The sequence below is a fragment of the Halichoeres trimaculatus genome, unplaced genomic scaffold (assembly GCF_033239565.1).
Source record: "Halichoeres trimaculatus isolate MK-OKI-2021-1 unplaced genomic scaffold, fHalTri1.1 fHalTri1_scaffold_1, whole genome shotgun sequence".
Taxonomy (NCBI): domain Eukaryota; kingdom Metazoa; phylum Chordata; class Actinopteri; order Labriformes; family Labridae; genus Halichoeres; species Halichoeres trimaculatus.
This window is the reverse complement of record NW_027437179.1, coordinates 15,345,500-15,370,621: the sequence shown is the minus strand read 5'-3', so window position 1 is coordinate 15,370,621 and position 25,122 is coordinate 15,345,500. Positions and strand designations below refer to the sequence as shown.

Here is a 25,122-nt window from a genome sequence, read left to right as displayed (position 1 = left end):
CATTCTTTTCATATCCATACAGCTGATCTTGTGTTATCAATACTGAAGCAAACCAGGTTTAATATGTTTTGAAGTTGATTATAAATTTGTGCTACATTCAAGAAAACAACTAACACCACTGATTTTGTGCAAAGGGAAAGAGCACTCACCCCCTTGAGTATTGTCTCCTTGTTGTCACTCCATTTCATAAACAGAACAACTTTCCAACTTGTGTTGCAATTTACAGAGTTCACCTGAAATGCAACGTAGGAAAGACTTTAGACAAAATAGACAAATTGAAAGAAAGATGAAATAATCAATATATATAAAGAGTTGAGACCCAAGATTAACGTCACATTTTATTATGTAAAACACTGAGTGTGTGTCTTGTGCCCTTCACAACCTGGGAAGGACACAAATGTTTGTTTACCTCATTGCATCCGGGGTTGTCGACGAGCTGGTGGCTGCTGGCATGAAGAGGCTGTCCAGCATTCACAGGGTTAAGGACCACTTTGTCTCCAATCACCACCTTTAGGATCAACATAGATGAGACACAAAGATTAACATTTTAAAATAATGCTTTAAAGAATTCAGAAGAAAAATGTGTCTCTAAGGTTATTCAGTAGCCATGACAGGACATGTCCCACAAATGCATCACAGAGAGGGATGAAGAGGTCTAAAATCAGAAGTGTGTCAGGTCCCATGATATCAGCAATCATTCTTCAGCGCTGTAATTTCCTCTCCTCACTAACCCAGAGGTATGACGGATAGCCAACAGATTAGAATGCTAGTCTTCAAATGAGCACTAGAGGGAGTCGTGGACCGTATTATGTCTAAGAGGACGGGATCAGACTGAGCTCTTCAGGTGTTTCTGTGACCTAGGCCATTACTGACACCACTGACCTGCCTTCAAATTAATCAGTACGTATCTGGGAAATACAACTTTTGATTGAGTATGGTTTTTAAGTGAACACTTTCATCTCAAATTGGATTTTAATTCACTTAAGTGACCTAAAAATATAATTTGTATACGTGGCAAAGACTTGTTTTATCTTGCACATGTCCTGTCCTTGAGATTAATGGTTGAGGTAAATCATAAATTATATTTGGGTGAAGCATTGTTGGCAAATTAGTCTTTCCAGGACTGGCAGAGACTATGCCATGATTAGCATGGTTGATTCAGTTTTGATGGGTTATGTCCTTTGCACCACATCAAACATCCTTAAGAGACAACTCTCCTGAGTTTGTGTTTAAGTCTGAGTATTTTTAGACACTTAATAGATTGCTTGAAGTATAAAAACCAAATAAGGGCAGATTCTCATTTTCATTCCAAATTTGTTTGTTACTTATCAAAACTTGTGTGGCTTTAGTTCCCAGGGTGCAGTTATGTAGCCGGTGGTTTGGTGTGAGACTCAGATTTGTCTTGTTAGCAGAGCCAATCTACTTGTTTCATGCATAAAAGCAGCAGCAACAAGAGGTTCAGGAAGCACATCCTTAGGTATATTTTTCTTTTTCAAACTTTTGCTAGATTTTCACAGAAAAGTCTGAAGTATTTTTCCTTCTGCGTCTTATGGTTAAGAAATCTGCACGCAAACAACAATGGTGCTAAAATATTCCTGGAAGCTTTTCGTATTAGGCAGGAAGTCAAATCACAATCTCAAGTATCTGAAAATACACTTTTCTAATTTTCTATCTTTATCTAAATGCAGAATGTTTTGTCACTGAGAGTACACTCTGTCTAACCAAATGTAGTGCTTAATTCTCCTTAGGTCTAATTAAAATTAATAAAATGAGCTTTTTTAAGCAGAGGCAACCAGGGCAGATACTCATAGTGGGCTACTGTTCCATCTTTGATCTATTTGATAATTATAAAAAAAAAGAAGAAAAGATATTACATCCTTCATTTCCTCGTGAGCATAATTACAATCCCACACCCGGCTCTACCCACACTGTCTCCCAGGGACCGCAGCTTGTAGAAAGGCTGGATGTAGAACCAGGAACCCTCATTCCCAGCAGAGTCCAGCGTAACTCTCATGGCATTTTTCTCCAACAGGGCAGGTAGGCGCTTGTTCACTGTCAGGTATTTATTGCTTTTCAAGTGCAGCAACTGTTGGCAAAGCAGAAAATCCGAGTTAGAAATAAATTCTCTTTAAGGCATAACCCAGGCAGTGGAAAGCATCACGGAAATGGTATAAAGATGAAAATATGTCACAGTCTGGCACATCGCGACCCATGGGAACTGCTCACTAAAAAATGTGATGCTGGTGTCCTTATTTCCTCATAAACTATTTCTGTCTTTGAGATCTCTTGCTCTTGTAAGATTCTCATGACCAAAAATAAAACGGCCTTGTAACGACCAAAATTAATCAGCTCTACTAAAATCACACGAGATAATGGTTTGGGAAACCACAAATGACAAAAGTAACTGCAGAACCAAATCCTGCAGCATGAAACAGTGTTTGGTGTTTGACTTTGTTACTTTGCATAGAATACTAAAAACAGCGGCTCAATATGCAAAATAACAAGTGCACCTCTTCCTATAAGGCAATGAAAGGTTGGCTGCAAAGACAGAGTGATGTAATTTCTATGCCTTAAACTATCTCTACTTTTTTTTTTTAATTACTAAGACCCCACATAATAAGGGGGTAATTAAGTTGTGTTCATTCTAGCATATTGCATGCTTGGTTGCTTTGCATCCTGCAGGTGATCAACTTACAAGTGCAAAGACAAGCAAAGGTTTAAATACTGCAGGTAGCATTTAAAGTAGGGCTTTGAGTGTTTACACCATCATGGGCTTGGACAAAAACCACAATAACCACACACCAAATAAAAATTCAGTCAAATGAAACTAGAGTGGAACAGGCATGTAAGCAAAATTTGTGAGCAACAGCAAAGAAATCTAAAAATAAAAAAAAGGTGTAATATGTCATTCAGTGCTGTTAATGAAACAAGAACAGTTGTAGAAATAAAGAGACAATAGCAAGAGATAAGGCGAATGAAAGGAAAAATCCCCCTTAAAAAAAAAACCTTGGCAAGTAAACACTCTGAGGGCCAGTGGAGGAGATGCCACTGACTAATAATGAGCAGTAAGTCCAGGTCACTTTCTATGATAGGCTGAAAGGTTATTGGACTAATGAGGATGACAACCTTGAGCTTATTGCAGAAGACAGTAGGTGCACAATCATACAAACTTGTTTTGAACAATCTTTTATCAAGTTTCTTTTAATTTTACAAAATAAAGAGAAATGTGGAAAACCTTCACCTGAAGTCCAACCCCACTCCACACCTCAAATCAGCCCAAATCAACAGTCTCTGTCCAACCAAACAAAGCAGCCTTCATTTCTCAAAGACTTATTTTCATATGCTGTATCATAGAGGAGGTGCAAGCTATATTCCCTGTGGTAAAGGTACTCAGGTAGGACATTCAGACTGCTGTTGGGCACCCCAGACAGCTGGTCAGCATTTTATCTGCTCTGAGAAAAATCCTGGAAAAAAGGATCAAAGATTGGGTAAGAGCTGCCTTCCATGTCCAACTTAAGCCCAGTGATCATTCTCCTTCTCCATTTTCATGGCACCAGTGACTCCAAATCACAGGGTTTCACCATGTTTTCACTGTACAGCAGACAACCACAATCTGGGCCACTTTTATCTGAGCTGTATAGCTGTCCAGTGCTAACAGTTGAACAGACTGCTCAGTATGCTAAGGGTGTGCCTCACGATGTTGCTCAGGCTGCCTTGTATCTAGTCTGTCCCTCAGTGGTCAGGTGAAGTACAGACGTCAGAGGGAAGGTTTTTATGCAGTACGTGCTATCACCTGAAAAACACAGAGAATATTAACTGATTCGACATGCCTGCTGCGGTTTTCTTCAATTCAAGGATTTATCTGACAAGGAATGGGTGGGTAATGTAACTTACTCACCTAAAACCCAGCCATCTCTATAATCACCATCTCACAATTGGAAAAAATAGATTTAATGAGTTGTGTCAAGACCCAGATATTTAATCTCAACATTCGTTATGACACGTTAAGAACTACAGATAACCTCCACTTTAATGAAAGTGGGTGCTTGCAGCCCCAGTACACACACTCTGTGTTCAAACAGGAAATGTTTCAGATGAGGTCAGGCTATCACTCTTGTTTCTTTGGGAAAATAAACAGCAGCAGCAAAAAAGCCATGCTAAGTTTCATTGAAGCTGTCCCAAGCGTATGGAAACCTTATATACCAGCCCATCCTGTGTGACAAAGCATAGCAGGACCTGGAAAACACACCTGAAAAACTGCTCTGGGGATGCCAGTAGAAACAGATTCAGTATGCTGGAGTGACCCAGTGACATTCAGTGAAAGGCTCAAACATGGCGTGCCTTGATAGGCAATATGTTTGACATTTATTTTTTTTGTTTCTGTCATCCCCGACGTTTCAATATGTGAGGAAAGAAATGTGTTCTGTGTGCTGTCTTTTATTTTGCCTCCTTTTCTTTTTCCCTACAACAGAAGCTGTCCGTGCGTGTACAATACTGGGCACCTTTCTTTTAAAGGAATTAAATACAGTCAAAGTAACAGATTTTCAGGCTTGGTGTAACGAAAAGTGTGTGCAAAATTAATCTATTACACTTTTTACTTACTCATCTTCCGGCTGTGTAAGATTCATGATTCTGTTTTGTCAAACAAAAATAAAAAAAAAAGCTTGATGCAATTACTTTCACTAATATGAGCGATGTCAGAGGCAGGCTGGCTGATCACAGGTCAACTCAATCCATAGAAAGAGTTCAAAGAGTTTAGCGTCTGCCTGTTGGCATCACAGATCACAAGGTGAGGTAAAACAGTTAGTTTCCATGAGCATGATAATTTAGCATACCACACAAGAGATAATTTCATACCAGATCCTCTCCAGCAATCCTAGCAAAAGCAGGGGAGCTTTAGAGAGTAATTTCAGGTTTAAAATTACTAAAAAGAAAACTAAACTATGCGCAGTGGGAATGACAGAAGCAGGGTTCAAAGGTGTGATATTTTATTTATTTATAAATGTGTGTCAACCACAGAGCTCAGATTAAAACAGAGCTGACCGAGGACGGTTTAATGATAATTTGACCACATGAAGCTGATAAGAATCCATCACCGCGGAGCGCTACCTGCCAGGGGATCATGAGAACTGTTTTCTTTAAAACTGTACACATAAATCCATTTAGATTAATAAAATAATCTTGTCATTGGTGTTTCTTGCCAATGTGTTTGTATCCTCAATAAGTTGCAAGTTAACATGCTGGATGATGTATAGAAAGCAGGCAGTTCTCATAACTACACGCTGGACACACATTATCCATTACCTGTTTGCAAGTTACTCAGTATTTTGCAACCATTGATGCAAACACTTTACAGATCAGATTTATTGAGGCAAATCTACTAAAAAGACTTACTCAAGGGGTAACATCTAGTCTTTAAAACTGAAGCCAGGTAGAAATACAAAAATGAACATGTTAAGACTGGTCAAAATGAACTATTCATCCTAAGTTAGACTGACTCAGAATTTCCAACATGGCAACTTCCAACAGACAGCTCCAAAGCTTTTCTTTAAAAGCCAATGGGTGACATCAGAGACACTGTCTTTGTATTGTATATTGTCTTTGTATATTCCCTCACAGGTTTGAAAGAAGCAGTACTCAGTGTGAGAGTTGGTAAATCAGCTTGCTTGCTTGTTTGTATGTGATCTTAACCCCTTACTGCCTGAATTAATCATAAAATCAGATTGTTCTAAGTGTTTTTTCATTCTTAAAGATATTAAATTAAGGGGAGAGTACGCATAGTTTATTGTTCAGTGTTGATCTTGTACTTATTTGTCTTAGAGCGTGGTCACACTGGCCATCCAAACCGTGCTGTACTTGAGCAGAGTTGCCCCCCCCCCCCCCCCCCCCCCCCCCCCGCAGCGCTGTTCCCCAGCTGGAGAGTATGGCCAGTGGTCACACTACCCCAATATGAACCAGACTTTAGCGGGTATCACACATGCGCACAGCCCGCCTACGTCATCGTGAGGCGTGTGTTTACATGAAGCGCGATCTCGTCAGAGTCAGCACAATGAGACACAGAGAGCACTGCTACAACTTTAGAGACTTTTGGACTTATAGAAAATCGTTTTCTCCCGACACAGCCCTCTAACACCCCTGCTTTGTTAAAATTGATTGTCGAAAGATGCGCTTGCGGTGATAATACGTAATGGATTGCACGCGCTGTCCGCGTGCAATCCAATTACTTCATGCATGTGCTCATGCATGAAGTAAACCGTGCCAAAGCCCACCTCTCCTAAGCGTGCCAAAGCACAGAGGCGAATCATGCTTGAGCACGGCACAGTTGAGGTCACACTGGCCTTTCCAAACGTGCTTTACGGCTGAAGCGAGCTTAGGCATGGCACGATTGGCCAGTGTGACAGCGTCCTTAATGTAAATATGTAAATAGTAATATTTTCTATTATATTATTATATTTTCTACTTGTGTATATTCCTTTAAATTTCTAATTTCATATTCTTCTTATTATTCTATTCCTTATTGTTGTTGCATTTATTGCATTTTTATGTGAGCTGCTGTGACACAAAAAAAAATCCCCATGAGGAACAATAACAGAATATTGTATTCTATTCTATTCTAAATTTGAGTATAGTACACACAATAGTTATAACTAAGTTATAGTTTATCCCCTGACAAATATATTGTGACATACTGGATAGGATACGATCTTTGGTTTGTGTAGAATATGAATCAACTGGTAATAATGAGATACAAAGGTAATTTCGGCTGCATCAAGACCTGACAGGGTATGTCGCAAATTTGCAACAACAGGCATCAAGGGGTTAAGTTTATACAAGTTTTTAAACATGCAAACCTTCAGTGAATCAGGCCTTATGACGTACTCTTTCTAAGACAAGAGTGAAGGTTTTGTTAAAGACAGAAAACATCACGCTGTATGTACGGAGCAAGGCTAAGGTACTTGCTATATACCAGGTGCAAACCATTTCTTAGTCATGAGAAGTCAGTTGAGGCATTACAACGGTTGGTTTCATAGATCTCTTACATGCAAAGCACTTATTCAAAACTTTTTCTAAGATGAAAACTTAATGGTACAAAATTATCCAGCACACAAGTGTCACACACAGTAATGCCATGCTATCACCGAACACCTTATCTCACTTGAACACACCTGAATGACATTTCCATATTGGATGACTGTTCCCAGCAGCTTGCGATTCTCAGACTCGTTCTGCTTCTTCTCCAGGTCAGCAGCGTGCTAAAACAGAGAGGGGATAGGTAAAGGTGGGCTGAAATAAATACTACACTTAGACAGAATATTCACACATTATTACAGGTTTGCAGCTTTTCAGTCATCCGGGTTAAGGTACTTCAAAGTTTCACAAAGACGTAACTGGACCTGGTTTAAGTCTTTTTTATATTCTACCAAGTGAATGCTTCATAAATGTTCACATCGGCCATGGGGCAATAATAAAAGTATAGAGAAAACTTACATGGAGTTTGTTGAGGAGGACTGTGTCAGTGGTGCTGTTGCCTCCAGGTTTCGCTGCCTTCCAGAACTGTTTCTGTGCCGAGTATCTGTTCATGGGACACAATCTGAAAAGGCAGTCTGGTAAAAGAGAAAAAAGAGGAAAAGACGAGAAAAGTCAAGAAAAGTCAAGAGCTGAAACCTAACATTAGGTATAACATCCTCCGATCTCAACCTTAAAAGACTACAGCAGACTTACGATTCAAGTCAAAAACACAGAAAATGAAACACTGAAGAAGTCAGACTGAGTTTTGCAGCATTCAGCACACCATATCCACTTTCAGCCATTTAGTCGCACAATCCCAAATCAAGAATGGTATGATGTCTGAATCCAAAAATATGCTTTTAACTATTTGCAACAACATATTATATATGTGCTTAAATGTGTGGTTTGCATTTCTGTTGGTGTCATAGTATTTTATAAGACATTTCTACCATTTCAAACCAATTAAAAAATCTGTCCCATTGAACTGTCAAATGGTGTAACCACAGGAGCATGACAAGTGCCAAATGATTCCTTCCTGAAAAAAAAAACTATGCAAGTGTATGATGAAATGAGTTATTTGTTATGAAATATCATCTCAAAGTGCAATTAAAGTATTAAATTTCTAAACTTAGATTATATGGATTTTCATTGCACTGAAATGTCAGTATGCTGTAGACATCAATGTTTTCTCTAGTATTGGTTTAGTTTGTCTAAAATTATTTTTTAAGCCAGATTTTTAGCTAAAATCATTTTTATGGCAACTTTTTCTGTGCAGTATCACATTTTTATGAGAAACATTGGTTACACCAACTGACAATCAGTTACACAGCCTACCCACACCTTCACTCTATTAAATTGTCAGTAACGAGAAGACGTGTGTTTGATCCCAACCATTACCAAAAGTGGCACCGTACTATCACAACAGAAGCTGGCATTTCAAACTTTGACTCAGTTTGGTAGTTTTTCTTGGCAGGACAGAGTAATCCATATGCCTTGTTTTTGCTTGAAGATACTAAACTTGAGCTGCTTGATACCATTTGCACAATTTGTGCCAGAGATTAGTTTTCCTGTGGTTCTACAAATATGTCATACTTACTTGTATAAATCAAATCAATATTACGGTTAGAAATCTAAAAAATATTTTTAGGAGTGAGTCTATATTTGCAGCACAGTGCAGTGACATTACACTAATATGTGTTGCATTTAAACTGGTGCACCAGATCTTTTTTAATCCAGTGTTTAGTGGTGATATCTCCATAAATGCAGATAACTTTTACATCTTAAAGGTATATAGGTTCATCAGTGGTTCCCACTAAACGGGAGAGTGTCTGAAATTGTGTACATCAAGGACTATGGCAAGAAAAAAAATTGGGCAAATATGAGAATGAATCTATTTATAAAATTCAAGTGGATATGCAAAAATAATTTTGAAAATTTGTGATGATTTTTTTCACTGCATATAAAAATGGTGTTAACTTGTTACAACAAAGAATAAAAACTAAATGACAAACTGTGCTGAGGTTTACTTCCTTCAGGAAAGGTCTTTAACTTTCATATCCCTGTGAGGTCTCCTCTATGACCATCAAAGGGCAGAGAAGCCTGGTCACAGACCAGAAGTGGGTAACTGGTTCTGGCCATTTGGGGAATTTCATACTAACAGGTTTTCTGTTACTAACCAGTCAGTTTTTACATGAGTGAACTATTTCCCTTCTTCTAAAAAAAAAAAAAAAAAATTAACACTGTTAATGAATTCAAAGTGTTTGGCCTAAATCAGAACAAACTTAATGCCTAAACTTTGTACCTCATAACACACATACACATTGGTTTTAATAAAAGAGAATCAGTAAATACATGTAAGCTTTAAAAAACTGAACTGTTGTTTAAATCATTGTTTGTGTTTGCTTCTACTTGATGTAGCAAAACAATGTTTCTGGGAAAGCATGCCATCTTAAGTAGAACTATTTAAAGAAAAAAAGACACTCAAAATTTGACTTTTATTAAACAAGATACTTGATAAGTTTTTTTTTTTCATTTCTCCTATCAATGTTTGACCACTTTAAATGTTATCCAGTACAGGGGAATGGGTGATTTATCAGTGTGGTAAAAATAGATTCACAGCAACCTCTATTAGAAATACAGCAAACCCACCTGCCACCTGGGATTACACACAGGCTGCCAGGGGTTGGAGGGGAGGAGAAAAGGAGGAGACAAGGCCAAGGACAAATACAGGAAAATAGGGCACTGGGAGAAAGTCTGTCTGCCGGGAGTCAATAGTGAGGGTTATGGAGAAAGAGTGTTGAATTCACAGGCTGGGAGGCATTTGGCAAAAGGCTGCAGAATGGTGGAAAGCTTGAATGTGATGAGAGAGGAATGCAAAAACCAAACTAAAAAAACAACTCAGAGGAAAAAAAACATTGCAATGCAAAACAAAGTCTGTAAATTGAAATATTTAAGGAGACTTTAAGCATTGATTTCATGCTACTGTTGCACAGCTGAAATCATAAATCTTTGTCTTTCAACTTAGTTTTTGCTGGGATTATTTTACAGCCTTTTAACTTCATTTGAACTGAGGGACAAGCTTACCTTTCCAGTACTAATCAACCACAAAATGCTGAAGTCATTACACACGCTCAATTATGCAGCTAAGAAGCGAACTGAGATGTCGGTGAAATCAATCTTCAGTTCACATAATGTATTAACTACATTTACTGCCATCCTGAATTGATGCTCTTTAAAGGCACAGGAAACAATGGCTGCCATGAAGAGACGTTTGAGGCATTTGAACAACTTTTTGCAACGAGTAATAAAAAAGAATTTTGAACTGAAATTTCCCCTATTACTGTATCAGTGCCACCCAAAGCATAAACATTTTTTAATACTCAACCCTGCTCCTCAAGTCAACAAAAGTCAAGAAAAGAAGATGGTGCAAAACAAATATATTTATCTAGGGATGCACGATATTATCGGCACAATATCGGTATCGGCAGATATGAAAATTTCTGCCAATATGCACAGCCGATAAGGTGCTATTTTAGTTAGGATTATTATTATTTTCCATCTGAAAAATAAGCTCCTTAAATAAAATGTAGCACTTCATTTATTTGCACTGCAGAGCTCTGTGTCTGTCACCAGGTCGTTACAGTAGCTCTAAAATAATCAAATGCAACTTGGTTATGTTTAAAAATGCATTGTACATTTAATTGAAATTATTTTTCTGTATTTCAATACTGAATGTCTTGAGTTTGAAAAAATAATACATTTCTTATTCATGGTAAAATCAAATGTTTTTTGTCTTGTTTTATGTGTGTTTCTTAAACAAATAAGACAGTCACAATAAGAGTAACATATAAATGCCAGTACAGGATAGACTTAGCTTTCTTTACAGTGAAAAAACAAACAAACTTCTGATTATCGGTATCGGCCAAAAGGGGTTTCGATATATCGGCATATCGGGTATCGGCAAAAATCCAATATCGTGCATCCCTATATTTATCCTAATGTGAAAATGTGCTTCATAAACATTAAGCAGTTCAAAAACACATCAGAGGACAGAAGACCTGGTCAAGGGGATGAAACGATGCAGGGAGACAAAAAAGATGCATAGAAATAAGATAAGATAGAAAATGTTTTGGCCAAAATGTCTGCGGGTCAAAAAGCCTTAAAAACATTCTGAAAAAGAATCCTGATAAAGTCCAGATCCTGATCCTGACATTAAAAAAAAAAGTCCTGACAAATTTTCCCCATATCGCCCACTAATGGGAAACATTTTCCTTAAGAAGAAGCAGAGTTTGCTCATGTTTACGCACCACGTAACACTACAGAAAACTGACCACTCATCACCTGGTATCAAGAGGTGAGGACAGCTGAATTTTGATGTCATAAGTCTGTTATAATGGTACACTTGTGTCTGAACAGACTTAGTGACCGATTTTTAAAGAAATCACTAAAAGAAATAGTTAAACATAGAGAATCCATATGTTTGTTAATACTTTCAGTGATTAATAAATAAGTCACTATGAGCCCTTGGTTATTTTCACAATATGCGGCCCTTTTTATAAAAAACGTAACACACTCATAATAAACAGTCGTGATACAACAAGCTGAAGTTAGTTGCTCACCTGTCCTGCATGCATAATCATAAATCGACCTGTTAACTGGCAGCAGCCTGCCCATCGACGGTTTAGACTTAGTTTAAATACAAAGCCGTGTGTTTTAAATTTCAATAACACAGTGTTAACATTGTAGTACTTCTGATTGACTTCTCATTGGATCAATCTATGGTCTCTCCAGAGCCAACATCAACCCAGAGTGGGACACTGCGTTCTTACTTCAGTAGCTACATACAAGTTACAGTTACAATAATTTTAACAGCTTAAGTTAAAATTTCAGAGTGTTATCTTCACAGATAGACTAGGTTTTTGGATGTACTCCAAAGGGTACAAGAACAACACCTGATTTAATTTGGGTATGCTTTTTGTAGGTATTTTGTCATTTTAGAGGAAGGTTAAGAGGCCTAATTTGTTGAAGATATCCTGAAAAATGAAGTATACTTATGACTTCTGTTTTAACATTCAAAGCAAAGCTTCAGCTCACTTTGATTGTTGGCTAGAGCTACCAAAGTGTCCATAATCAATTCATGTTAGTCCATGCACAACTAACTACTAACTGCTGCTGCTACTACTACTACTACTACTACTTCTACTACTACTACTGATACTACAGTAAAGTTTAAGATAATTCTTTTTTTTAACCCAGCCCTTAATTCACCATTTAAGCAGGTAGGTGTCTCTTATTGTTGACATGAAAAAGCAGCAGACTTTTCCTACTGTGCCAGTGACATGATTCAGAGCACAGTGCATGATATAGAAATGTATATATGAACATGACCTTAACTGATCTGACAAACCTTAAAAGAACATGTGAAACACAGAAAATATGTTAGCTCTTTTGTAACATTGCAAGAGCATGTAGTCTCTTGCTGTTCACACATACACACACGTTTCATCTAAACTTTCACCCATACCAGAGAAAAAAAGCTAAGGTTTAAATTTCTGTGTTACAGCTCCCTGCAGCACAGACTTTAAAATAGCTTAAGTGTGCTATAAATACTCAACAGGACAGTGGGACGTGGACCTGGTACTGTACTACTTGCTTCAGGTAACACTGGCCTCAATAAATGCATTGAAACAGCAAACCCCGTCCACAAAACATGAAAACCTTTTCAACAACAACAAATAGCTAAATAAATGAGTTCATTCCTCATGCTCCATTATGTCACTGTGTTATGGAATAAATGAGTGTTTCACAGAAGAAGAAACAGTCAAAAATGTCCCGACTCATGCATTTCTAATAACCTGACGACTGAGGAGGTAAAACTCTTCTGTTGTTTGGAATAATATGTGCAATGTAGCCTTTAGCATGACAACTTTGCTGCTGCCTTGTTTCAAGGAGATAACCAGGAGCTTTGAATATGATTTGAATAGCTCAGTTAGAAACAGACAAGCCCAGCTGTTCATTACACAGTCAATAAAATGACTGTACCTTCTTCAAACTCATATCTCTCTGTTACTGTTCTGTAACTTTCTGTAATAACTGGATAAAATCCTGTCCATCAACTAAACAAAGGATTGTTTAACCTGTAACACTTTATTTGGAAAATGTTTATTTGCATATGAGAATCTGTTTTGTGAAAAGGCTGCTTATGTTACACTTCAATAAATAAAGCATACAGTTGATTTGAGTTTGGTTTACATGTTAACACATTCGTTTCCTCATTTTGTTAAAGGTCATTTATTTTAAATGGCCTGTGGTCACTGACCTGGGAGCATCTATGTGTGTGAGAGATTTGTCTTTATTCAAGAAAGGTGCCAAAAACCACAAATATGCAACACTAAATCAGACCCAAATGAAAAAAATAAACTTTCTATTATTAATATTATTATTAAATTTGTTAAGGACAGGGTATCTTATAGTATTTTAATTATAATGTCATGACAATTGCTGTTTTAAAAAAAAAAACAGTCTTATAGACATTTTTCAGCAATTTCTAAAAAATGTTATGATGTGAATAAAAAAAGAGCTGACTGAAGTTGATCAGTAATGGTAATATTCTTAAACATCTTTTTTGCCTGTAAAGAGTCTGCAGGGTTAAGTAACACATGAAAATAAAGGCCAAGTTGCCTAAAATTGAAATGTTTGTCAAATACACTTTTCAAAACACACACTTTCTGTCATGTGTGACGTTTAGTTAACTTTTTATCATGCCAAATCAGATCCAAATGTCATCTCTCATAGAAGTTTGGTTTGAATTAGTAATTTAACTTCAAGAAGAGCAAACCTGAGATTGACAGCTCTGTTAACATATGCAGACTTCCCCAGCCTTTTATATCAGATTATCAGAGCAGAGGCAGAAAAGGGTGTAAAATCTCATCAACACAAGAGTCAACATAAGTGTCTGCTTTATACCAGTGCATGAATCTGCTCTTCTGTGGACTGTACTCACCTCTGGCACCTTTGATATTTTATCTGTATGTGTAATGCATGTTTAATTAGCATTGCAGGTGCAATGTCAGTCCAGCAAAACTACCAATTAGAACACTTCTGTGCATGATTTGGTAGCACCGACTCACACGGGGCAGCAGTTAAGGCATAATGCCTTTTCCAGTGAACACAGTGATGTCCAATGATCTGGACATCTTAATATAACCTGCCACCTGTCAACACATCTTTTGTTTTGATGACCACAGATCACACTTTCTGCATTGAGGTTGTGGTATGTTCATCAAACAGCAAGTGAGCTACTTCATCTCCGTCACCTGCTTGGTTCACTGAAATGTGCTGAAGTGTAAGATCAGTGGACTACAAAGCAAAGAAGAACGCCTGAGTAAAGACAACTTTTTTTTTTCAAATGTTTATGAATGGTCACATTGTACCATGATCTTATCAGAATCACTCAAACTGTTGAACCTTATGACCAAGCACATCCTGACAGAAAGTGCAACCCCACTAAAATGTGTTTTTTTTCCAGCTGTCAGCAGAAGGATCAGAAAACAACTGCACTCAGACCCCAATAAGTTAACTCAGATGTTAAAGGCATTTGAAGTGAAACTATGATGGCAGGTAACTGGACTTCTTAAGTATAATATGCATGTTCAGCTTTAAGTTAGTGTAGTAAAAACAGCTGTTTGGTCTGGTCTGTGCAGAACATGGCATAAAATTCAAAAGTTTATCAATGACTCTGCTGTGGACAGAGACAAGAACCTGCATGACTTCTTGTGTAAAAAAAAAAGATTGATTAATTTACAGAAACCAAATGATTTCAAGGACATCAAAAATTGGAACTTTCAGTTTAGCACTTCACTCTTTTTTGATTTCATTAAGAAACCTGTACAAATATCTAGCACTGCATTTGGTTTCCAATGACTTAGTTCAAATATAAATGCACCAATAATAACATCAGCTCACTCTCCATTAGGTAGAGGGATATTCAACATTTGACATCACTTGCATTGGACATTAGAGTTATGAGCCCCATCCAAAGAAATTTTTTTTTCACTTTTCCAAAAAAAACTTTTCTTGAGAAAATTTTAGACTTTTTACCACTAATGAATAAAAATACAAGCTCCTGCCACGATGGTCAGATAATATCTGTAGTTACTAACGCTTATGTCAGAGGTTGCAGGACAAACATGCACAAGTTTACCATATATCAGTGTCAATAACTGCAACCAAAGTATATCAAACCACCACTATTTAAGATGGTTTACAGACACAAACAACACAACAAACAAACACACCCATAAGGAAACAATATTTCTGAGCTTCAAACTACTGAAATTCAAAATAAAAAATAATGTGTCATCACAAATGTTCATTACAATAAATTGAAATTCATCTTAAAATGCCTAAATGGCAAGTGGGAACCAAGTGTTTCTGAAGCCTTACCTCTGAATTTCTTGGGTGGGTTGTTAAGGTCACCTGTGTCTGGCTGTACCACACAGCGGTCATCCACAAGCCTGAGGACATAAACACCAGATGATGAGTCAGTCACTCGAGGCACACGCGATAATCTTAAGTACACTTCTCACATATAAACAGCCACTAAGAGCTTCTCCGCCTCAGATCAACAGTTACTATAACAGCTAGCTCATTTTAAAGAAAATCTCTGACAGTTAGATTAGTGATGTTTGGTAGTAAAAAATGTCACCCTCTTTTTAAGTTTATGTGTACAAAACATGAATTAGTTAGGAGAAACACCAACAGAGAGATACTATTGCAATAACACGTCAAATTAAGCATATACCGGGATCAATAAGACACTTTTACAACTTTCAGACTTGTCATATTAGGACATTTTGTATCACATTACTATTTAATTTAAACAGAAGTCAAAACTCTAGTTTTATTAATTACTGTTCATACAAGCCACAAGCATTTCATGTTGTGAGGGAGCTGAAAAAGCTAAATTCCGCCACTTTACTTACTTTTTGAGTGTAAATTTCACCATTTTCACTCAAAAAGACAATTAATAAAAAAAAAAAAAAAAGACTTAAAAATAAAAAAGAAAATAAAAAAAAATATGTATCTATGAAAGTCAACCCCTTGGCTCTTCTACCTTTGAAAGAACACCAAAAGGTACCTCTAGAAAAAGGGCGAACAATTCAATTCACAAATTCACGTTGTTTGTCCTGTGCATGTACTTAGAGAGGTGGCAGCAGCCCTCCCTGTCAGTGGTGTTATGATAGTCCACAGATACACAGGCAACTTCAGTGATAGATGATAGATATAAATAATGCTGAAAAGTTAACAGAGCTTCAACAATGTGAGTTTTTGTAAGCACTACTATAGCTAATAGCAACCTGTGTTTCAGTGTAAGAGAACATCCAAAGAGATGAAGAGAGAAAATGTTCACTGTTATCAGACAATAAATCATTTGTTATGAAATGTAACACAAAGTAATAGAAATTTCTCTGTATTGACATCAAGAATCAGATTAACAGGGAGGCTGTCAGTCCACCAGAATTCTGCAGCTACCAGAATGACCATAGCAATCTTTATGACTGCTCTGATATCCTTTGCATACAAATTGGGTGATCAATAGAAAGATCCAAGAATAAACTGATGAAACAGGCAAATAACACATCAAGACACAAAATGAAAATTATAGTTAAAGAGGTTTTTATCAGACAACGAGATAGACTTTCTTCCAAACATGAAGAGACAACACTCTCTGAACCTCCTCCTCCACTGCATCTTCCTCGTCAAGGCTCTGAAGCATGGCTAAAGCCTCTTTATCTGACAGTCTCCTTCTAGATGTCATTTTTGCCTTTCTTGGGTTTTGAGTGAGGCTTTAGCTAGACAGAGTCTTAACTTTAAACACAAAAGCAGGGCATCTGGCTCAGGCTAGCTAGTGTTATCAAATTACTTTCAAAGCTGCAAAGAAATGATGACACGTACACTTTAAAGGCAATTTGCTAAGTGGTTTTGTATTAGATACCTCGATGATTCTCCTTATTTCATTGTCAGACACTTCAGGGAACTCCAGCAAACACCTTGTCTGCCATTATAACACCGTCTACTACTTGATAATGTTTCTATTGGTAACCGGAAAAGCCCACTGAAGCCAATGCGAATGTGATCTGTGCAGGAGATATACACTCACCGGCCATTTTATTAGGTACATCTTGCTAGTACCGGGTTGGACCCCCTTTTGCCTTCAGAACTGCCTTAACCCTTCATGGCATAGATTCAACAAGGTACTGGAAACATTCCTCAGAGAGTTTGGTCCATATTGACATGACAGAATCACATAGTTGCTGCAGATTTGTCATCTGAACATCCATGATGAGAATCTCCCGTTCCACCACATCCCAAAGGTGCTCTATTGGATTGAGATCTGGGGACTGTGGAGGACATTTGAGTACAGGGAACTCATTGTCATGTTGAGATGATTCCAGCTTTATGACATGGCGCATTATCCTAAAGGCCCCAAAGTGAGCCAAGAAAATATCCCCCACACCATTACACCACCAGCAGCAGCCTGAACCGTTGATACAAGATACAGGATGGATCCATGCTTTCATGTTGTTGACGCCAAATTCTGACCCTACCATCTGAATGTGGAGCAGAAATCCAGACTCATCAGACCAGACAATGTTTTTCCAATCTTCTATTGTCCAGTTTTGGTGAGCCTGTGTGAATTTTAGCCTCAGTTTCCTGTTCTTAGCTGACAGGAGTGGCACCTGGTGTGGTCTTCTGCTGCTGTAGCACATTCTGCAGACCTCGGTTGTAACCAGCGGTTATTTGAGTTACTGTTGCCTTTCTATCAGCTCCAACCAGTCTGTCCATTCTCCTCTGACCTCTGGCATCAACAATGCATTTTCACCCACAGAACTGACGCTCACTAGATATTTTCTCTTTTTGGGACCGTTCTCGGTAAACCCTAGAGATGGTTGTACTTGAAAATCCAAGTAGATCAGCAGTTTCTGAAATACTCAGACCATCTGGCACCAACAACCATGCCATGTTCAAAGTCACTTAAATCACCTTTCTTTCCCATTCTGATGCCCGGTTTGAACTGCAGCAGATCGTCTTAACGATGTCTACATGCCTAAATGCATTGAGTTGCTGCCATGTGATTGGCTGATTAGAAGTTTGGGTTAACGAGCAGTTGGACAGGTGTGCCTAATAAAGTGGCCGGTGAGTGTATGTATCTGAATAGAATGTGAATACTCAAATCTCTTTTGTGTTATGGGATTTTAATGCTAAAACGATGTCAGAACAAAATATACGCATATAAGAAAAGTCAAGGTCCTATTGGTTTGTAAGTTTTTTTTTTAAATGTTATGATGTTCCAAGTTTTAAAAGTAGTCAAAATAACTGCCTTAGGAGTTCAATTGTTAAACTCAGAGTTGACAGGGGCTGAGTACAGTGTCTCAGCTGTAGCACAGCCACGCACCATTAGCTAGCGCTGTAGATTCAGCAAATGGTACAATCAACTATCAGAATGTAAAGAAGTGCAGATGACAGGGTATTGTACTATAGCAGTGCCTTTTGATAATAAAGCTAAAGTTTTCCTCAAGCTGTGTCTGATTTTCCACAGACGTGTTGACTTTAACCTGCAGAGAAGGCAAAAGGATGCTGCTGGTAGCTCTGCTAGCATTAGCTGCACTGAGCAAATCATTTGACCGTGTCGATTGCTGTAAATGAAGTGCATTTCTGACTGCTTCAAGTTTGCGTTCTTATCTTAAGTGGAAATTATCCACGTCCGAACATTCCTGGTTACAACATGCAGGATCACCTTGGACTTTCACATGACCTGAACCTAAAACAGGGTTTAGGATATCACTATAGGCCTGCAGCACTGGAAACTCAATTTAACCCTGAAAAGTAACATAATCAATCTTTTCTTTCTGATTCTACTAGATAGCCCCAGTGCATGGGGAAACCCTCAGGAATACTCTTGGAGAGTTGAGTAGCACAAATACAACACTTTAGTGGGATGCTCTTGCTGTTCCAGTCAGTTACATCTTTTTATAGCTCCTGCAGTGCACACTGCAACAAAGGACCAGTGTGATGATGAAGGAAAATGTAACATGTAGAGAGAATGTTTGCCTCATGGTATAAAACACACATAGCTTTGATTTTACACTGAAGGATAGAAATGAACAGCAGTTTAAAGGGTCATCTGTGTCTTCACTCAAAAGTGAAAACCCGCAACAGCATCCTGAGCTGGTGCTACATATCAGCATCTCAGTCTGAAGCATAAAGATGTTGGTCCAGCATTATTCAAGGTGGTTGCAGCTGTCTCTCAGGGGTCACATTCAGCATGCTGGCAGCAAAAGCAACACTTCTCACAAAAGTGCTATTTATAGTAACAGCAACAGAGGAGTGTGTGTGTGTGTGTGTGTGTGTGTGTGTGTGTGTGTGTGTGTGTACAGTGTGTACAGTGTGTACAGTGTGTGTGTGCGTGTGATGGTGGCTGATTACTAGGCATGACTGTACGAGATGAGAAATTTGACAAACGAGCTCTGTCATGGTTGCTGTCTTTAAAGCTCTGCACACATTTGTTGCTATGGTGGATGACGCATAACACTAAACTGTGAAAGAGCGATTTTTCTAAGAGCTGGCAAGCGGGGCAGAGCGGCCTGTAGTAAGTGGCAATACAATAAGGGTGGTGTGGCAAGAGAGGCCAAGATTGCAGCACTTTGTGTTGCCATTAAAAAAGACTGAACAAAGCAGATGTGTTGCTCATCTTAGCATGGACTGGAAAAAAGAGAAAAAAATACAGCAATAAAAGAACGTCTGGAGGGGGGTAAGACAAATCTATGATACAATTAATGTTGCAAAAATGAACAGTTTCATGTTTTTTAGTGAATACACACTGTGATTACAACAGTCAGTTTCAATGAACATTAAATTCCTGATAGAAAAAAGAGGATTTGGACCACCTGCTTCTTTTTGGAATAACACCAAATACAATATTCATTTAGATGATATACTGCTGCTAATTAAGAACCTGGAAAATTAAGCAGGACTTGTCAGATGGATAACATTAGCTGGACAGGGAAATTAATGTGAATGATCCGCTCCTCTCTCATTAAGTCTTTTTTGAGCCTTGCTATTCTGTGACTATCAATTGTGTGTAAAGGCTTGGTCAGATGGTTCATAGTGGTACACACTTTTAACTGAAAGCCTATGATTAGAGAGGAGGAAAGACATCAAGTGCTTGAACAAATGGTGCCAAGCAATTAGCAGAAGACACATCTTGAGGCCAGAGAGTCAATTTAGCACAAAAGACAAAACAATACCGAGAAGAATTCATTCAAAGAATTTTCCAAACAATGTTACAACATGTTTAAGGCAAAAAAAAAAGGAAATCAAAAAAAGGGATCAGTGGCGTCAACCTCGAGACTCACTTTTTCAACAATCCTATCTTTTTCAACTCTTTTTAAACTATTAGCTTGATCTCAGCACAGTTAAAAATGGTTCCAACAACTGTTTTCCTTCTTTTGGCAGGAAAAAAAATCACTTATTGTACATTGTGCCCCGACAAACGCACAACCATACAGCAGACAAATCTCTTCCTTGTACTCTAATATGAATGCACCACAATAGTTTTGTTGGCTTCAACACAAAATCCTGTGGATCATTTAATTAGCTGCAGGTTTTATTTTGTGGAGTTACAGGTGTAACTTTCTGGTCACTTGGACAGTGTTGTCCATCCATCTAGTGATCCTGAGGTATAATATGACAGGATGAAAAGACAGCAAAGGGTATTGAGAGTCACACTCACCCTAAAGTGCTGATAAATCCACTGGTGGAACCCTCTGCATACAGGGAACAAATGTCCCCAATATGGAGGAAACTGGACATCTTGTCTGACATGGTTCCTCAGGCTTTAAAACACCTGAAAGAGATGGATGATTACATAAATTCATACACAGGAAATCGTTATTAAATATTTCTATCAAACACGTCTTTTACATCTCTTCTAAAACCCACTTCTACAGACTTGCTTTTATGTTACCTTATTATAGAATTTTTTATTTCTCTATTCTATTATAATTATTATTTTTGTTTATGTATTTTATTTTACTTTACTATTATTATTTTTTGAAAATATATATTTATATTTACTGATTTCATTAGTAGATGTTAGTGTATGTGTACGTATATAGGAGTACACACATTATTTTCATTTTTGTACTTTTAATCATTTGCTTAGTTGATAAATGTTTTTATTCTTTTTTCTCTCCCTCAGAACCTTTTTCCTTTTCTCTCCTGATGTAGTGTCGTCGTCACCACCTTTGTTTTTTTTCTGTTTCTCTTTTATTCTTTTATTTTGTTGCCTGTACAATATCTCACCCCCCTCGGCCTGATGTTCTTTTCTCTGATTCTGTGCCATGTTTTTTATGTGTCAAAGCACTTTGTAAACTATTTGTTTCTAAAGGTACTCTATAAATAATGTTTTTTATTATTATTTCATCATTTTATTTTTTCCAAAATTTAAAAAGACAAATTCAAATCTTAATTAGCCATATGAGTCATCTATCAAGTAAAACGTATGATAAACTATTAATGTTCCATCAGCAGACGTGGCTATAAGAGGAGAGACCTCATTTTATTTTCAACAGTTTCTTTGCTCAGTTACACACTGCAAGAGTTTGTGCTTGTTTTAGTCCAGATCATCTCAATTTCTTTGATTTGTGCTTGCTGCAGCACTTACACTAAGATTATCAGTAAGAATTGTAGAGGATTGCTGATACATTGAACGTATTTACATTTTAAATAAAATAAAAAATTTAGTCATTTAGTTCCTTCTTGTCCTTTGAGTTAAGGTACAGTGTATTTGTAAGGATTGAATCTGTACTTTTGCATGGGACATACTCCTGCAAAGTTTGAAATTCAACAGATGATTTAACAGATTCAAATCCCCCAAACGAGTGTTAAAATGCTCTGCTCAAAGCAATCCAACAAGTAGACTTACATGAAGAGTTGATAAAGTTTTTGTGTGCTTCAGCTTTTGGATAGTTGTGGTATGAGAATTCAACTAGATATTGGAAATAGGGCAACATTCCTTGCACAGATCGAAGAGGCACTCAAAGGAGGTATTTAATCAATACTGTCTCTATTTTTTAAGCTAGGATAGACCAGTGAAACTATTCCATTTTTCAATATACTAGCTCATTTTTTTTGCCAAAATGACTTCCAAAGCACTACAAGGAGCAGTGTTTTGCAAGAGAAACGCAAATACTAATTGTTTTCTTGAAAAATCCGATCAATTTCTGCAGGACTACTTTTCCGTTTGAAGACAAAACCCCCAAATTAACGGACAGCTCCTTTGAGATGGGACAAATACAACGCTAGTTCTGACCCACATCACATTTTCTTTACGACTTGTGGCAGCACTGGTGCCAAATGTGACAGGAACTTCTATTCCAGCTGAAATCAGTTTCGTGTCGCCTCGCTTCTTCCTCGCACGAGCTACAGCAAAAACAACAGCAACAAATGAGCGCGTGGGCTACTTCCTTGACAGGGATGCTTGCAGCTCAGTGGCAAAATGAACAATACCCCCAGTGAAAACTACGAATAGAGATGGATTTTACCTGACAGAATTGAAAGGAGGCGTCAAAGCCAGAAAGAGAAACGTGTGAAGAAGTGGGTCAGCAAGGGATCATTTCCACAGCGCTATCCTCGGTTAAGTCCATGTTAGTGAAACTCCAGGTAAGGGCAGGCTGTGCGGTGTTATCACTGACAGCTGAATGCGTCCTCGGCAACAATCCGCTTCTAACCTCCTCCACATGTCACTGCAGGGACCGCCTCTTTCGTTACTATTTATACTGAAGCAGAGACCTCTGGGTAATGTAGTTCTTAGTGTATTCAAGCCATATCATGAGCACTGCTCGGTGGTTTGCTTGTTTAGATGCATTTTCATCGTAGTGAAGACAAAGTTGACGTCCTGCCCGAATGTGTCACTATAATGAGCAGCGTTAGAGCATACAGCACGATGAAACATAGGGCTATATGATGAGATAAAATATGTAGACGTCTTTAGCATATACTCTTTCCATTTTGTCAACCTTACAGGCTGTTTAATGGCCATGACAATCTAACAGCAGGTTCTTATTGGTTTACTATTTCAGCTATTGACTTGGGTTGGGGTTACGCAATCGAGAGTCAGATTGGTACAACAGCTTGACTGCACTTTTCATCGGCATTTTATTAACACTACCACTCCAGCAGTTAATGATCACTGTGAAGTTCTCATGTCTCGGATGCTTTATTTTGCAAAGAAGCCTTTACCTATAGAGTAGCTATTTCTGAAATTTGTTTTCACACTAACCTCATAACCACGGTGTATGCACAATTTTCTTTACGAAGTCGATTCTACTCCATTCCAACTGTGATTGGCGAGAAACAGGTACCACAAAGTTTGGCTTTAGGGCTTTCTCGCAAATTAAGGCCTTAGACATACGGGCACTGCTGTGTGAGTCCCGTGGAATAAGACCAAAAAGTGGTCATAGTTTCTAAAATAAGAAAAAAAAAAGGACCAAATAGTTTTGGTAGCTTCCTCTGTGAATGCAATGTGTTTATTCTTTTGGCTCCTCTCATCTGTTAAAGTCCAGAAAGGCATGGCTAAGCAGAGAACAACGGGTAAATCTTATATGGGATCGCCACATGATTCAAAGAAGTGCACAAAAAACTTGCAAAGCATCAGAAAAAAAAAGACTGCAGAAGAAAAGAAATCTAAATTTGCAGCCCTTCATTAGGGATCCCTATTGTCAACAAATGATGATTGTGACAACTCATTATGTCACATGGTGTGGACTGTTTTGAGCATGCTTCTAAGTGATAAATCTAACATGAACTAAGGTTCTTGTGAATGTCTTCATTATTTCATGTATGTAATGTCAGAAACAGAGGCACACTCCACCTTACAAAGACAGGGTCATGCTGTGAAGGCCGGCGTGAAAGGACATGAGAGAAAGACATCAGTTGTGTGTGTTGTCTCCTGTCAGAAACACTGATTCAGCTGCTGGCACTAAAATTCTCTGGTATGCAATAAGATCTGTTTAGGGTCGCAGTTGTATGAGCGGTTCCTGCATGTTTAACCTCTTTACTATTTTTTTTAATTCTGCATAAAGAATTTAATTTACTGAAGGGATTTTACAGGAAAGCCCATGCACAGAGAGACTGCTGCTTGTAGTGTTTCTGCTTGATGTTATTCTTGTTTGGAACACACAGTAAAGACGTCAGAGCCACCAGCTCAGTGGGATCTGATATCTTTGCAAATGACCCATGAAAAGCATACTGACAGTTCCAATGACTGAAATTGGAACAGAGTCTTGTGCTAAAATAAACCAAAGCATTGTGCTGTGAGGAGCTCAAATAATTTGCCCTGGTAGTAAAATATAGTAGGAGTAGGCTGACCTGACTAAAAAGTAATCCTTTTAAAACTTTGAAGACGCACACCACTGATATCTCAATGAGCTGTGTGAGGACTGTCTCTGATCTCATCACAGATTTGTGTTTGATCATCCATAATGATTTCTTAGCACAGAATGAATGAATGATGGGAAAACAAACAAAAACCAAACAAAGAATAAATAGATTCTATTTAATATAACCTTTTCTATCCTCTAGGTTCCTACATTTTGAGGTCCCTGTACATGTTTTGGGACCAACCTGAGGCTATGTCTGCTTCTACCAAGCTTTATTTGAACACAGCGTACTGTCTTAACCAAACTACTGATTGAGGTAATAGACATGATTTGCTTTCCAACATACTGTGGGGTTTGACTGCAAATTTCCTTTAAGTCATGGGTCTGATTTATCACAGACGGCAAAGACAACATTTGTATTTTTGGAAAGCTCGAGAGACTGAAGAGTGACAAACTATCATGTGTGTGGGTGCACAGATTGTGAGATTCATCAGTATGCATGTAATAGGTGGGTTATTCTGCAGACGTAGGCCTTCTCTCGGCATCACAGAAGCATGAGTGGGTACAATGGCTGGGTAGTTTTCCTGTCTGAGGCTCTGTTAGCCTGCTGTGTGGGCTATGCCTGCAAACCAATCCCCACATTCACCAGGAATGCCAGAGCAGCTCTTTA

The 25,122-nt window shown here is 38.0% G+C and overlaps 1 protein-coding gene across 6 annotated transcripts in view; it reads right to left on the bottom strand.

Moving 5' to 3' along the window:
• itpr1b (inositol 1,4,5-trisphosphate receptor, type 1b) overlaps positions 1-22,801 on the bottom strand; it is a 104,732-nt gene extending 81,931 nt beyond the window's left edge. For all 6 annotated transcript variants that reach the window (XM_074678750.1, XM_074678780.1, XM_074678742.1 and 3 more), the window contains exons 1-8: positions 22,617-22,801; positions 20,804-20,917; positions 15,454-15,524; positions 7,489-7,604; positions 7,167-7,253; positions 1,928-2,086; positions 410-508; positions 150-233 (exon numbers count right to left, since the gene is read on the bottom strand). In XM_074678750.1, the coding sequence (XP_074534851.1) occupies positions 150-233; positions 410-508; positions 1,928-2,086; positions 7,167-7,253; positions 7,489-7,604; positions 15,454-15,524; positions 20,804-20,895 (708 nt within the window). In that variant the 5' untranslated portion in view covers positions 20,896-20,917; positions 22,617-22,801. The remainder of the gene's footprint in view (positions 1-149; positions 234-409; positions 509-1,927; positions 2,087-7,166; positions 7,254-7,488; positions 7,605-15,453; positions 15,525-20,803; positions 20,918-22,616) is intronic.
• Positions 22,802-25,122: the final 2,321 nt, after the last annotated feature.